Source organism: Cetorhinus maximus, chromosome 14 (assembly GCF_964194155.1).
Source record: "Cetorhinus maximus chromosome 14, sCetMax3.hap1.1, whole genome shotgun sequence".
Lineage (NCBI taxonomy): Eukaryota > Metazoa > Chordata > Chondrichthyes > Lamniformes > Cetorhinidae > Cetorhinus > Cetorhinus maximus.
The window spans coordinates 11288350-11300797 of NC_135892.1; the positions used below are offsets into that span (position 1 = coordinate 11288350).

The window sequence follows — 12448 nt, forward strand, 5'->3', positions numbered from 1 at the left end:
AATTATGGAACATATTCCAGAAGGGTGGTTGTACCTCTATATTTGAAGCTACAGAAAACGGTAACAGCTGACATTCTTTTGTCCACCTCATATTCTGGGACACACCACTGTTCATCAAAGGGAGTATCATCAAAAGGATCACATTTTGTCTTTCGAGTGAGGAGCTTAATGCACGATGATGAGAATATGTGCTTGGGATCACTTTGCAATAAGAAACATTGACATTAATTAGAAGGCTTGTACAATCATAATCTATTGTGGACACAGTAGATTGGTATTGTGAGAGCGCCACTATGTATGATAAAGACACATTGATCTGGTTCAAAACTCAGGTTTTGTAGTTCCAGGAGGCACTTTAACCACAGAGGTGCTGTTCCAATAAGTTGAAACCTTCCTCAGAGTGCAACAATAACAAACAGTGCTACAGAAGAATCAGTAGCACGGTCAGAAAGTAGGCTAGCCAATCATTGCAAAGTCATGTCCTAGACTCAATTCTTAATGTGTTTTGTTTTTGTCTGTAATATCCGTGGGCCATGATCCCAGCGGTTATGGTGGGAAAGCACCTTCTGGTGCTCTCCAGCATTGATCCTGGAGTTGGCGTTGTCAGAGGAAAGGAATCTCATTTGTGTAGGGAATGGGAGTGCCCTTCATCACTACTGATACACCTCCATAAGTCCACAGTCCACCTAGCTGGAAACTCCAGTGCTTGCCCATCACTGGAAATAGGTTTCACAGAACAAAGCACCTCTCCTGCCACCCACACTCCACCGTAAAATAATCCATTCATGTTCCTGTAGCTCCCTGAGTAAAGGAACACAATTAAGAATTCTTTAAAAAAATCTCCTTTGCTTCACGTGTCCCAGGCTGTTTGAATTGAGACCCACATCTGTCCATCTGGAACTAGGCAGGTCTGATCTCACTGAGCCCATCCAGCCTCCAAGATAATGCTATGTCCAGAGTGGCCCCGGAAAGTGAGTGTCTCTACTCCAGCTCCACTCCTGATGACATTTGTCTTGTGAAGGGTGAGCAGAGATTCCACCCCTGAAAAATATCCTTGAATTGACAAGAGACCTGATGCCACTGGTTCCCAGCCATACCCCAGTGGGTTCTGTTGGTCTCTCATTGGAGTTATGATTGAAGCTTAGAGGAAACCCTCAGGAAAGTTGGCGTCATCATTACTTTCTCTTAACTTTCCCAAACTTCCTCCCTACATTTCCAAAGGTACCAATTCTTTGATTCAGTATGGCTCCGTAGATATTGGGTACACTTAAGTATCTCACTTTAAGTATGGTATGTATGCAAATCTAAAGAATAATAACAAACTGCATTTATACAGCACCATCAACATTGTTAACAACATGAATGTTACCTTTAAAATATTGACACCGACCCGCAGACTAAGATATCAAGACAGATGATCAAAAGCTTGGTCAAAGAGACAGATGTTAAGGAGAGAGCAGGAGAAATTTATGGATGAAAATCCAGAGTTTAGAGCTAAGGCAGTTGATTCAAAATTCAATCAAATTTTAACTACTTGGCTAGTACCAGATTGACTGCTTGTTTCAAACACTACCCATTCGCCTGATTTTCATTTGAAGATTTATGGCAGCAATGTGAGGGAGGGCATTCCAGACCTCACTATTAACTTAAATAATGTTGGCCTGCTTGATTTCGATTTCCCAACTAAAAGGCAGTGCGGTGCAAGACATCCCACAGAAGAGTTCCCAGGAGAGATTTATTGGTCAACGTATTTCAGACAACCCTAAGCAGCAACATTTTAACAAAAGTGTCCAGTGATATTCCAGTTGTTTTTTTTCTCCCCTTCTTTTCCCACCTTTTTTTAAAACAAGTCCAATCCTGGATGTAAATGGTTTAAAAGAAAACAACCGCTAAACAATGGAGTTAAAAATAGCTTACAAGTTGGTTGTTTGGATTCCACTGAAAGGGTCTATTGCCATAATAACACATTGGCTTTGTTAGACATTTATGGTTGTGCTTCACCTGTTAAAGAGATTACTTGCCAATAAGGTACGCAAAGTCACAGATAAATCCAGTATAGGAAGACAGCAATTGACCCTTTGTTAGCACTATGTCTCCCACTAGAGCTAGCCCCTCCATTTTCCTCTTTTTTCCCTGTACCCTTTAATATGTTTCTCTTTTAGATGTTTATCCATCTCCCTCTTAAATGCTGTGATAAATTTATTTCAATATCAAATTTTCGTGAATGATTCCATAGCCTAAAGACCTTTCATGGAAAATAATTCCTTAATGTCATCCTTATACTCATAATACTAATACTTAGTATAATATCATCCACCAATTAATGGACATAATCATCCACGCTATTTACTCTTTCAACTCTTCCATATTTTGAGAAATTTCTATTAGGTCCTCCTTAACCTTCTCTTATTGCAGTAGTTTCTCAGTTTTATTTTACTTTAAAAAGACTGCAGGGATAAATTCCATAGGCCCGGTTTAGTTTTTACTTTTTGGTGAGAGTATTTGGAAGCTCAATATATCCCGTAACATTGCATTCTGAAAATATACCTCAAGATTGGAAAACGTTTACCAAGAAAAAAGAGAACTCATCTGTCTTGCCCAAGAAAAAATGATTCAAATCCAAAACTGTAAGAAAAGCTAGAAGCATCTTTCTTGAAACGGTAGATTTACCTCTTGTGGACTAATTCTAGTTATTTTATACAAGCATTCCACTATTCAGCATTTTGTTGCTTATTTTTAATTCTGTGAATCATTTTCAATTGTGAATAAATTTGACCAGCTGCTTCTCCTGCACAAAATGTCAATTATTCTAAGCTGACAGGGGGCGTTGGGAGAATCCTACATACTGTCCAGAAAGCAATTTACTGTGATTGTAACTAATTTAGACCTGATTGTACTAATTCAGCATGATGGTGAATCAAAAATCAGAGGCATTAGTTTGTAGGAAATGGGTCTACTTGCAGAAATTGTCACCAATTACATAAGAAAGCTAAAATAGTCAATTCTATCAAAATAGAATACATTTTTTTGTAATTTGTTGACTCTTTGCTAAAATTATTGAACACTGGAATGTCTGGCTCTAAGTAGATTGATGGTGTCCATCCTGTTCTTCCTTAATGTAGAACAGGGGACCTAACGGGGGGGGAAAAAGATAAATCAATAATTTACGTTGTAGAATAAATTTAAGTCAATAAGCTCTAGAAAACTTTCTTACCTTCCTTTGACAGAGACAGGCTGGTAGAAAGCCTTAAGGGATATCGGGCACTCGTATTCTAGGGCATTATTGAGCTCTGAGAAATTGATAGACCACGGAAACTGTACCCGAAAGATAACAAGCTCATACACCTGTTCAGGAAAGTTTGAGAATGATTATTTTAACGGGCTTCTGTGCTGGGCTTTAGAAGCTGACTCTATCAAGCAGTACATAAGAACATAATAGCAGCAAGAATAGACTATATGACTCCTTGAACTTGCCCTACCATTAAATACAATGATGGGTGATGTTCTGCCTCAACTCCATTTTCCTACCTGCGTCCCATATCCTTAGATTTCCTGAAAGACTGAAAGTCTGTCCATCTCAGTCTTGAACAAAAGAGCATCCACAACCCTCTGGGGTAGATAATTCCAAAATTCCCTTAGAGTGAAGAAAGGCCTGTGGATGCATTGTGGTTGTGTACCCTTTGCCAATCTGATCTCAGACTTTTGCTAATTGTTGGTGGAGGCGACTGATGTCAAGCTCCTCACTGCTGATCTGTACAGTGCGCTACTGGCTAAGCCCCTAAAATGCCAGATTTGATCCAACACCAGAACAACCTGTTTACACTTGTCATCATTGGTACTTTTCAAATTCCATCCCAGGTGGTTGTCACTGCTTCCAATGGCAAACACTTTGGGTCATTTCCACTGCAGTCACCATTGCAGGAAACTTGTACAATAACTTTCATGTATATAGTGCCCTTAGCATAGAGGTGCTTCTCAGAGGCATTAATGAAACGCTATGTAAAATTAATGATTGTTTTTATAAGGTTCTGTCAAATGCCTTTAAATTGCTAGAAAATATCTAATTATAGGAAACTTTAGGTAAGCAAATTGATTGCATTGTACCTGTGAGTTAGTGCCATCTGCTGATGTAACATTCACATCCACTTTGGTATGTCCTATGTTTAGGTATGTTTGATTACCGTTATTCGACCCATTAATGGTCACTTTCATACCATAGCCTGGGACAATTGGCTGAACATGTACACTGATCATATCTAGTGGTGCTGTACCTAATATATTAAGAGAATAATTTTTAATATGTGAAAATAACTTTGGCACCGCATTTAAAAACAAATTGAAAGCTCCAAATTGCTTTAACCATGTAGCGTGCACATATATTGCAATATGCATACACATATATAAATAGAATATAACTAGATGGATTGCAAAACCTCTCCAATCCGACAGCCTAAACATATTCCATCGGACAAATGAGACACCCTACCTGCCCATGCACACGTATATAGCTCTTAGCTATAGTCTAATAGGGAACAACTTCATATTTCAGCATCCCCCATGCAGATTAATAAACTGTAATGTAAAATGGAATTTATTAGAAAATACAGGATAGATAGCACTTTAAAAGAATATCTTCGTATCTGTTCCAAAGGAACCAAGGTTAAAAAAGGAGTTGCAACTGCATATGAATTTATTCCATGAATAATCCCCACTTACACCCCCTCCCCCACCTCAACGAGGACCTTTTGCTTATAGTCATATTGACTTTTCAAAGCTTAGTTACAAATCATTACCAAGACTTTTCATCAGGTAGAGCGACAATAATGTGGCATTTTACTACCTTTGCATTACATGGTGTTTTATCAAGTTTCTATTTACATTTTCATGGCTGTCAGAAATATTGACTGTCTGCAGTTATTTACGGTTTTCTGACAGAAATTGTTTCCATCTCTCCCCTACAGCATTACCATGTTGTTCCACTAGTTGGCTGATGCTATTTTCAATGAATGTTTTAAAATCCCAGAATTTCCAGGTTGACACACGTTGATTTACATAACTTCACAGCCAGTTTAATCCCTCACCTCTTACTGTGTGTGTAAATTTGATATTGTACTATTGTGAAATTCATAGAAGTTTTGGAGATTGTAATTTCAGTATAGGATCCATAAATTGAATTTATAAATTTAAGGTAAGTTTAGTGACATTCCTCATTAGAGTTCTAAGTTCTGTTTTTGCAATGTATTAATTTAGATAATTTTAGAAGAAGTTTTGTTACTGCTAAATGCCAAAATAGTATTATTCCTTTGATCTGTAATCATTCCGTGCTTAAAAGCTGACTGACTTTTAAGGTTGTTGAGAAGAACTTGGAGCCATTGCTGAGTCTGGTTAAGAGACAAGTTTCTAAGAAACCAGAAAATCAGCATAGGTGAATGTTTTGCAAAAATAACTTTCCCAACGAGAAAAGACTGTTCGCTGCAAAAAAGCCATTGAAGGAGGTTCACATTTTAAGGCTATTTCTATGCTGTCTGTATACAAATATTATCATTAGCTTGATATCTGTAGTTGCTTCGTTGAATTGTTTAAACTGTACATAAATAATTCAGTCAAATTTAGCATGCACAACTCTGGGCTTGCATCTGATATTTCTATCATCCAAAGAAGACTGCATGTATCAGAGACGTTACGCAAAATTCAGTTTAACATAATTAAAAGTCATTGTTAATCTTGGGCTATGTGACCTTTGAAGGCAGTGCCCATAAAAAGTGTCCTTCCCAAAATTCACTCACCGACAGCACTGTACAATCACTGTAAAATGGTACTTAAAGGGCCAAATTGAAAGAACACAGAAAATGCTAAGACTCTAGCAGGGCAGACAACAGGAAAATGAAGGCACTTGAGGTAGATATCTTAATTTTACTTTTAATGAGCTTGTCGTGTATTTGTACACTGTTGTGCTAAACCTTTCCTTCTTTGTCTTCAATCCTGCTATGTAAAGAGATTGACGTGCCTACACTGGAGGAAACTTAATATACTTTTAGCATTCATCGAAGAAACTTGCCACGTACATGTATATTTAAATTCATCGATAGAAAATGCAGGATCAAGCAGCAACTTTTCAGCTACTTTCAGTCCACTTAGTAATGGAGTGTTTGAACTGAGCCTGGTTGCATCTATTTTATACCGCTTCATTGTTCCATCTTCTGCTGCAACCTCAATCTCAATTCTATTTAGACCATCTTGGAGGGTGATCGTTTTAGTACCACTTGAAGCCTTGAGGAAAAGAATAGCAATAATTTCACCAAATTACAAAATATTATGTGGGTAATTATTATTGTTACAGTCACTTGGATATACAGTTGTTACCTGATAGACATTGGCCAGTAAGCCAAGCCCTATAGACCAGCTCCATAAATCATCGCCACAAGCAGTGAGGGTGAAAATTATTCCCAATGATACTCAAGGAAGGAAATGTTTATGTAGGTATACAAGGGACAGTTGTATGAACAATTTCTGGTCAAGGAACCTCTCAAAAGTGCCAGTTTGGCTCAGTTGTGGCATTCTTCACCTCTAAGCAGATTGTGGGCTCAAGACCCACTTCTGGATTTGAACAGGAAATCTAGACTGATACTCAGGAGCAGCATTGAGGGAGTGCTACGCTGTTGGAGGTGCCCCTTTCCAGTGCACCTTTAAACTGATACCATCTATATGGATGGAAGATAAAGTTTTATGGCATCACTTGAAGATGATTCTTCCTTGTGCCTTGCACCATTCATCCTTCAGCCAATATTGCCACCTCATTTAGCTTCTTTTATTGTTTGTGGTTCCCTGCTGTGTGCAAACTGGAGATTTTGTTTCCTTACAAAGCAACATTTTAAAAGTAATTAAATCTGTGCTATCAATATGGTTTGCATATTGAAAAACATTCTGTAAAGTAGCCTAATTGTTCCTCAGACGCAAGTAGATGTTGCATTTTATACCTAGCTATGCGCTATCGTCAACACTGAATGCCCCCTTCCTGCCTGTAATCTGAGAGTATGTTTACATGCCAAATTTAATGTCACTCAAAGCAGCTTCTTGCCTCTGAGATCTCTGCACTCCTCTAATTCTGGCCTCTAGAGCATTTAGGATTCTAATGACTCAACCACTGGCGGCCGCGCCTTTAGCTGCTTGGCCCCTAACCTCTGGAATTCCCTCCCCAAATCTCTCTGCCTCTCTTTCCTCCTTTAAGGTGCTCCTTAAAACCTATCTCTCTGACCAAGTTTTTGGTCATCTGCCCTAATATCTGCTTATATGGCTCAGCATCAAATTTTGTTTGATAACGCTCCTGTGAAGTGACTTGGGATGTTATACTAGATTACTTTATAAATGCAAGCTGTTTTTGTTAAATAGAACAAACAACACTGAAGCATGCCATTTGGCCCTTCTTACGTGATTTTGAAACCCATGGCAATAATGGTTGACTATTAACTCCCCTTAGCTGTTTGGTGGTACAGAACTTGAGTACTGCTGAAAAAAAGAGACATGTCCAAGCTTTTTGTCTTCCACTCATCAGGACACATGCAGGAATACCAATATAAGGGGGAAAACAACAATTTATACTGTATGTGAAGGGAATGCTGATTGGTTGGCGAATGGCAAGTTCTGGAATGCCACTTTCCAAACAATCGGCAGTCTCTTCACATACAGTATAAATTCTTGTTTTCCCCCTTATATTGGTATTCCTGCAAGTGTCCTGATGAGTGCAAGACGAAAAGCTTACACACGTCTCTTTTTTCAGCAATTAACTCCTCTCTGAAATGGCCTAGCAAGCTACTTAGTTGTATTCAAGAAAGTGGCTCACCACCACTTTTTCAAGGGGCAATTAGCGAATTGCCAGCAATGCTCACATCCCGTGAATGAATAAATAATAAAAAAAATTGTCATCTGTGCAGGTGCCTAAGCTTGAATCGTATGTCCCTGATGTTGGATAAAGGACTGCTGTCACCCCAGTGCATCAGCTGTGGTTCCACGGATAGCACTCTCTCCTCTGAGTCAGAAGGCTGTGGTTTGAAGTCCCATTGTAGACTTAAGCACAAAAATCTATGTTGACACTCCAGTGCAATACTGAGGGAGTGCTGCATTGTTGGAAGTGCTGTTGTTTGGATGAGACATTAAACTGACGCTCTCTCAGATAGATGCAACAGATCCTGTGGCACATTTTTGAAGAAGAGCTGGGGAGTTCTTCCCAGTGTTCAGGGTCAATATTTATCCCTCAATCAGCATTATTAAAAAACAGCTTAACTAGACATGACCACATTGCCATTTGTGGGAATTTGCATGCGCAACTTGGCGGCCCTGTTTCATACACTACAACATGCAGGAGCACAGAAACAGAGGAGGCCATTTAGCCCCTCAATCCTGTTCCACCATTCAATTAGATCATGGTGGATCGATGACCTAACTCCATATACCATATATCTCTCTTCACATACTGTCTCACTCTTTAAATCCACTGTCATCACTCCACTCGTCAAAAAAAAGCCTTGACACAACCATCCTTATAGACCACCACCCCATCTCCAATCTGTCCAAGTCCTTGAACATGTCATTAATACAAAAGCAGAATACTGCAGATGCTGGAAATCTGCAATAAAAACAGAAAATCAGGTGGATGACCCTTCATCAGAACACAAATCAGATCTTTGTGACTGTGACAAAGTTAAACTTTCTTTTGCCCCTCCCTATTTCTGTAATCTCCTTCAACTCCACAGACCTTCGAGATATCCGCACTTGTCTAATTCTAGCCTCTTGAGCATCCCCACTTTTAATTGCTCCACCGTTGGTCATTGTGCATTCAGCTGTATTGGCGCCAAGCCTATAGAGTTCCTTCTCTAAACTTCACAGTCTCTCCGCCTCTCTCATTGAGCAAGCTTTTGGCCAACTGCCCTAATATCACCTCATGCAGCTCAGTCAAATTTTATTTTATAATGTTGTGAAGCATCTTAGGACATTTATTACATTAAAGGTGCAATATAAATACAAGTTGTTTCTGTTGTTTTACCCACCTTTGCCCATTTTCCTTAATGTCTTTGGTTAACAAAAAAATTATCGATCACAGATTTAAAATCAATTTGTATTTGCAGAAGACAGTTCAAAACTTCTACCACCCTTTGCATATAGAAGTGTTTCCTAACTTCACTCCTGAAAGGCCTGGCTTGAATTTTTAGACTATTCCCCCTAGTCATGGACATCCCAACCAGCAGAAATAGTTTCCCTCTATTTACCCTGGATAGAGCCTCAGTTTAATGTCTCTATTTACCCTATCAGTTCCCCTTAAAAACTTTGTTTAAATCACACCTTAGCCTTCTAAATTTCAGGGAATACAACATTAGTCTGTGTAATCTCTCCTCATTATTTAACTCTTAGGAGTTTTAAGTTTCATTCGATAAATCTACACTGCACTCCCTCCAAGGTCAATATATCCTTTCTGAAGTGCGGTGCCCAGGAGTGTTCACAGTACACCAGGTGTGGTCTAACAAGGGTTTTGTATAGCTGAAGCATGGCTTCTTCTGTAGTCCAAGAACCTAGGCAATGGTGGATAGGTTCCTGGTAAGCAAGGGGGTGATAGGTTATCGGGGGTAGATGGGATGCAGATTTCAGGTTACTATCAGATCAGCCATGATCTTGCTAAATGGCAGAGCAGACTTGAGGGGCTGAATGGACTACTTCTGCCCCTTGTTCGTATATCTAGAGGACTACAGTATAAACCATGCTTCAGCTACACAAAACGCTTGTTAGACCATACCTGGTGCACTGTATAGATAAAGACCAGCACTCCATTAGCCTTTTTGATTATTTTCTCTACCTGTTCATGACATTTTGATGATCTGTGTACTTGAACCCTTAAGTCTCTCTGGGCCGCCACTATAGTAAAAACTGGGAATTGACTTGTATACATTAACATGAAACTCTAGTTTGGACCAGTACCAGTCATTTCCAAAGATTTACAGTTTTTTCCTTCTCATGTAGAAAGTATCCTGTCCTATCCTTTTCAGGTTCAAAGTGGATGTTTTGGAAATCCATTTGCCACAGTTTTGTCAATCCATTCAATCTATCAATATATCTTTATAATGTTGCTTTTCCATCTACTCTGCTTATAACACGACTTATCTTTGTGTTAGTGACACAAAGTCACTAGGATATACATCTTTCTATCACAATCCACAATCTATTTATTAATGGTTAATAAATAGGTCAAGTCCTGTCAGCTGTGGCTCAGTTGGTAGCATTCTTTCTCTGCACACCCCACCAGCTGTGGGTTCAGAGACCAGAGGACAAAAATATACACTGACATTCCTGTGCAGTAGCCGGGGGTGCTGTCAGGGGGTGCCATCTTCAGATGATTACAAAAATAGGTGGGAAGGCAAGTGGTGAGGATGACACAAGGAGTCTACAGAGGGATAAAGACAGATTAAGTGAGTGGGCAAAAACTTGGCAGATGGAATATAATATGGGAAAATGTGAGGTTTTGCACTTTGGCAGGAGGAATAGATGAGTTGAATATTATTTAAATGGAGAAAGACTGCAGAAGGCTCCAGCATAGAGGGATTTAGGAGTCCTTGTGCATGAATCCCAAAAAGCTAGCATACAAGTTCAACAGGTAATAGGGAAGGCAAATGAAATATTGGCCTTTATTTCAAAGGGGATGGAGTACAAAAATTGGGAAGCCTTGCTAAAACTACACAAGGCCTAATTAGACCACACATAGAATACTGTGAACAATTTTGGTCCCCTTATCTAAGGAAAGATATACTGGCATTGGAGGCAGTTCAGAGAAGGTTCACTAGGTTGATCCGGGTATGGAGGGATTTTCTTATGAGGAGAGGTTGAGTGGGTTGGGCCTGTACTCGTTGGGGTTTAGAAGAATGAGAGACAACCTTATTGAAACATATAAGGTTTTTAGGGGGCTTGACAGGGTAAATGCTGAGAGGTTGTTTCCCCTTGTAGGAGAGTCTAGGACCAGAGTGCATAATCCTCAGAGTAAGGAGGCGCCCATTTAAAACAGAGATGAGGAGGAATTTCTTCTCTCAGAGGGTAGTCAATCTGTGGAATTATTTACCGCAGAGGGCTGTAGAGGCTGGGTTGTTAAGTATTTTCAAGGCTGAGATAGACAGATTTTTAATCAGTAAGGGAATCAAGGGTTATGGGGGCAAGGCAGGAAAGTGGAGTTGAGGATTATCAGCCATGATCTCATTGAATGGCAGAGCAGACTCGATGGGCCAAAAGGCCTACTTCTGCTCCTACGTCTTGAGAGGTTAAACTGAAAAAAAAACTAAAAGAACCCATGGCACTACTTTGAGGGAGAGCAGGGGAGTTATCCCTGGTGTCCAAATCAATACTTATCCCTTAATCAACGTCACTAGAAACAGTTTTCTCCTCCTTCAGGTATCATGCCCTAAAAGGCCATTGGCAACCACTGGATTGATCTATGATTATGCTTGGCAAAGTGCTGCAGTGGTTTGCTGTTGCATTCTGCAGTATGGCTGATCAGGAAACTCTTCCACTCTTACTACTTGTCATCAGGTGTATTGGAAGGACTTACAGCTGATAACCAACTTGCTTGGCCACACTGTGGACACACTTTCCACGGCCATCAAGTCCTGGAATGGGACTTGAACGCAGTGCTTGGGACGCTACCCACTGCGCCACCAGACCTCCTAAAAACAGATTAGGTGGGACAATATCACATTGCTGTTTGCGGGAGCTGGCTGTGCGCGATTGGGCTGCAGAGTTTCCTACATTGTGCACTTCAAAAAGTGAACTTGATTGGCTTTGGGACGCCCTGGGGTGGTGATGAAGGCGCTGTACAAGCGCAGGTTTTCTCCCTCTTTCTGTGTATATATATATATATATATATATGTGTGAGCACAGTTGCAGAGGTTCTTTTCTCTCTCTGTGTCTGTGTGTGGCTGCACAGGGCTGACACTCACAATGATTTGGTAAGAGGCGCGGTTGTCGCTGGTCACCGGGTGGACGGTCAGACTGAGCACGTCGCTGCCCAGTATCATTTTGTAATTGAGGATGGTGGAGTTGAAGGGAGGCTCCAGTGTCCCGGGAGAGACCATCAGCTTCTTTAGGTTGCAGTCGTCCATCGCCTTCCCTTTACCAGTCTCTCTCTCTGAGCGGTGACCCTCTTTTTGTTGTCCTGCCTCCTCTCACTCAGCCGCCCAACCTCAACATGTCGCCGCTCCCATGGCAACCGATGCCTTCCACAAACACCGGGGCGAGGGCCCGGGATGATTCCCTCCTCCCCCAAACGCCTTTTATTCACAACCCACAGAATCAAGCGATCACCCCCCCCCCCCTCAATTTCAAAAGCATTGGAGGGCGGTGGGTTTATTGATTTTTTTTCCCCACTCTAACGGACGGCAGCCGCCTCCTCCTCCCGCCGGACTGGACTACAACTCCC

At 40.6% G+C, this 12448-nt stretch overlaps 1 protein-coding gene across 1 annotated transcript; it reads right to left on the reverse strand.

The window, feature by feature from the left end:
- Nucleotides 1-2: 2 nt before the first annotated feature.
- On the reverse strand, nucleotides 3-12436 carry LOC144690019 (uncharacterized). Its single transcript, XM_078557551.1, has 3 exons — nucleotides 11970-12436; nucleotides 3215-3345; nucleotides 3-201 (listed from the first exon to the last, which is right to left on the reverse strand). The coding sequence occupies exons 1-3, from the start codon at nucleotides 12129-12131 to the stop codon at nucleotides 3-5; spliced, it is 492 nt and encodes a 163-aa protein (XP_078413677.1). The 5' UTR covers nucleotides 12132-12436.
- Nucleotides 12437-12448: the final 12 nt, after the last annotated feature.